Source organism: Pinus tabuliformis, chromosome 8 (genome assembly GCF_031772625.1).
Source record: "Pinus tabuliformis cultivar Carrire ecotype Pingquan chromosome 8, CPIR1, whole genome shotgun sequence".
NCBI classification, from domain to species: domain Eukaryota; kingdom Viridiplantae; phylum Streptophyta; class Pinopsida; order Pinales; family Pinaceae; genus Pinus; species Pinus tabuliformis.
In genome coordinates this window covers 1,087,738,277-1,087,741,772 of record NC_142294.1, presented here as the reverse complement: position 1 = coordinate 1,087,741,772, position 3,496 = coordinate 1,087,738,277, and the positions used below count along the sequence as shown (strand labels likewise).

At 34.0% G+C, this 3,496-nt stretch overlaps 1 protein-coding gene across 1 annotated transcript; it reads left to right on the top strand.

Annotated features, from left to right (window-relative positions):
* The first annotated feature begins 654 nt into the window (after positions 1-654).
* On the top strand, positions 655-2,649 carry LOC149239135 (GDSL esterase/lipase At1g74460-like). Its single transcript, XM_089367079.1, has 5 exons — positions 655-985; positions 1,240-1,370; positions 1,566-1,805; positions 1,897-2,146; positions 2,248-2,649. Exons 1-5 carry the CDS (start codon positions 715-717, stop codon positions 2,478-2,480), a joined length of 1,125 nt encoding a protein of 374 aa, XP_089223205.1. The 5' UTR covers positions 655-714; the 3' UTR covers positions 2,481-2,649.
* The last annotated feature ends 847 nt before the right edge of the window (positions 2,650-3,496 follow it).

The following is a 3,496-nucleotide window of genomic DNA, read 5'->3' as shown; positions in this document are numbered from 1 at the left end:
GTCAACCAACATATATCAAACACATTAGCTGGTTTGAAACCAAATAAAACTAATGTGATCAATCCAAAAGACTTGCTTAATATATCAAATACATTTACTATAATAGAATAATACACAAGTTACCATCAATTTGCAAACCACAACAAATGGAAATATTCTTATTTATAGTAAAACAAACCTTTGTTATTTACAATGGTGCACATGTATGTAAAATGAAAGTCTACATGTCTATAAAAAGACAATGACGTGTTTGGAATGTCTTTATGGCATTCATAATTTTTAAAATGCAAGTAGGAGGACCATGCCTTCATTACGTTGATGGTTACTTGTTGAGCCCAAACCGTTAAGACCGCTGGTGTTCATGAGCATACATCTCCGCAGAAACTACGAAACACAACCGTTCTCAACAACATAAGGATATTATTAGAAATGGCCAGGCAGCTAATCTACCTACTTACGGTGAAATTTATTGTTAGATAACCCTGCGTCCAGACTCCAAACAATCCGGTATACCTATCACTTGTAACGTAACAGTCCATCATTTTAATATTTCCTCCTTACGTATTCCTTCTCACATTTTCCCCCTCCACTTATGTGGATAACAACTATACCAAATCTGATTATAAATACCTGAAACCGCGAGATGTAATTCGAACAGACCAATAGCCGTACCCGGGAACAATTGCAGGAGACCACTTTGTGTATGCAGGAACAATGGATACGATTGGGATTAAGGTACCCATTACAGGTTTCATGGCGACCCTGATGGTGGTAATGGTGGCGTTATGCGTTGGCGCAGGTGCAGCAGAAACAGAGATAAAGCCTGTATCTTTTATTTTCGGGGATTCTTTGTCAGATGTTGGGAACAACAATTATCTGCCCCAGAGTCTGGCGAAGGCCAATTATGCATGGTATGGCATTGACTATGGCAACGGAACGGCTACTGGCAGATACACCAATGGGCGAACCGTTTGTGATATAGTTGGTATTATTCTTATTTCACCCTTTTGCAATTTTCTTTTTTCTTTTATTGGTATTTCGGAGGTATTTTTCTTTTTTCCTTTATTGGTATTTCTGAAGTATTTATGAGTGAGAAATTCTATTTTAATTATAAATTTGGAAAATAATTTGAAATTTTACAAGGAATAATTTTTTTAATATAACTAATCAAATTCCAAAATATTTTTAAAATATATCATTTAAATAAATTCAATTAACTAAATAATACTAATATTGCAGCTGAAGAAATAGGTCTTCCAATCCCAGCACCATACCTGGCTCCATCCACAGATGAGAACGTCGTGTTGAAACATGGTGTCAACTATGCTTCGGGTGGAGGAGGCATTCTTAACGAAACAGGATCTCTTTTCGTAATAACTACTCAATACCTGTTAATTTTTTTGTTTTCAATTTTATGTAGTTTTTTTAATTGGGATTTACGTCAAATAATTGAGCTTTTTTTGTTTATCAAATTTTATTTAAATATTTATAAGTATGTTCAATAAAATTCTTCAAATTGATTAACTGTTTTGCTATTAAATCTGTTAACTACTTTGGACTTGTAGATTCAGCGACTGTGTCTGTGGAGGCAAATAGAGATGTTTCAAGGGACTAAGATAACTATAGCCAAGAAAATTGGGCATGACAAGGCGCAGAAGTTCTTTAATCAATCCATCTATTTAATGTCCATTGGAAGCAACGACTACATCAATAATTATTTGCTCCCAGTGCTGGCTGACTCCTGGACATACACTCCCGATGGTTTCATAGAATATCTTGCCTCTACATTGCGCCAACAAATAACGGTAAGTTTTTCCAGGGCCCTAAATTTGAGACCTATCATTATCAATGCTCCCGTTGTTATCAATCTTGACATTGACATATAAAATGGCGCAGACGCTACACCATTTAGGCGTGCGCAAGTTGCTTTTCACAGGATTGGGACCTGTCGGATGCATTCCACTGCAGCGGGTGCTGACAACAGATGGAGGTTGCAAACAGAATCTCAACGAATATGCCGTCAAGTTTAATGTGGCTATGAAAGAACTCATCACGGATCTAAATTCAAAACTACCAGGAGCTAAATTTGTCTTTGCGGATGGTTACGATTTCTTCAGCAAGCTTATAGATAATCCCCGAGCTTATGGTGAGAATATTTAGATTAGCTATTAAAATTACGCCATGTTTTGATAATTGCTTATTTTTAGATTGGTCACTGGGTTTATTACTGACGTTTAACGCATGCAGGGTTCAATAATTCTGATACACCTTGCTGCAGTTTTGGAAGATATCGGCCCACATTGAGTTGCGTGGCTGCTGCGAAACTGTGTCCAAACAGAAAAAAGTATTTGTTTTGGGACGAATACCATCCTAGTGATGCCGCAAATTTACTGATCGCAAAGGCTCTTATTTCTACGGTGAATTTTTTTCATGGGAGTTCTCCTTCACCTGCACCATCGCCATCTCCATCTTCATCTTAGCGCTTATAGAAGACCTGTATAACATAAAGTGATTGGAATGGCGTACCCATTCCAGAGGAAAGGATAATTCCTTCTAACTTTGTAATCTGCATTTATATTGAACCACATTCCTAAAGCTTTCTGTTTCTAATTAAATAAATCTAAGATACTTTTATTTTGTGACGTTTTAGACAGGACGTAACTGTGGGTTGGTGACTCTCTTCATTTTCCTCGTATAAATACAATTCGTGTATGTCAACATCTCCGAAGACGGAGATGTTTCGTGTGTGTACACTCACTCTATCGTAACGGGTGAAACTAGAAGTCAGCAAATGTGCAAGATCTGTTGGCCTACTTCCATGCCCTAATGCATACACCACAAGATAACCATTTATTAATGCTGTGACGATGAACTCGCTGCCATGAATATGACATCGAAGATTTTACATACACACTTACATATTATCAAAAACACTTACATATCATCAAAAACAGATCAAACAATCCCTTAAATATATATATATATATATATATATATATATATATATATATATATATTATCCACCAACCAATGAAATATATGATTTGATCCTATCCATGCATATACAAAATAAAAAAAATAAAATCCATGGGTGATGATGAATTACGATAATTGAAAAAAATGAAATATATGAGGTGTATATGAATAGGTAGGGGAAATAATTAATTAAAAAAAATTATGGGGTTGTATATGAGCAATTGTATTGGGTGTAGATGAGTTAGGAGTCCTGAAAGCCGGTAATTGTATCGATAAATTCATTTTAATTAGCTAGAAAAGAAATTTTACATTATTTTAGGTTAGTTATATATTTTAAAATATTTTAAAATTTTAATGGTAGATTTTTTAATATTTGAAAAATATAATTTAAGTAAATTTAATTATTTAATCTGAAATACATATAGTGAATTTTTAAAATATTTTAAAATATATAATATAATTATATTAAGATAAAACTTATATATACTAATACAATTATATAAATTAAATTGTTGGTAAA

Bases quoted from the DNA above. Each gene is read 5' to 3' on its own strand.
- LOC149239135 (XM_089367079.1), top strand. From the start codon at position 715: ATGGATACGATTGGGATTAAGGTACCCATTACAGGTTTCATGGCGACC. The intron at 1,371-1,565 runs GTAATAACTACT...TTGGACTTGTAG, and splicing joins ACGAAACAGGATCTCTTTTC to ATTCAGCGACTGTGTCTGTG. The intron at 1,806-1,896 runs GTAAGTTTTTCC...AAAATGGCGCAG, and splicing joins CATTGCGCCAACAAATAACG to ACGCTACACCATTTAGGCGT.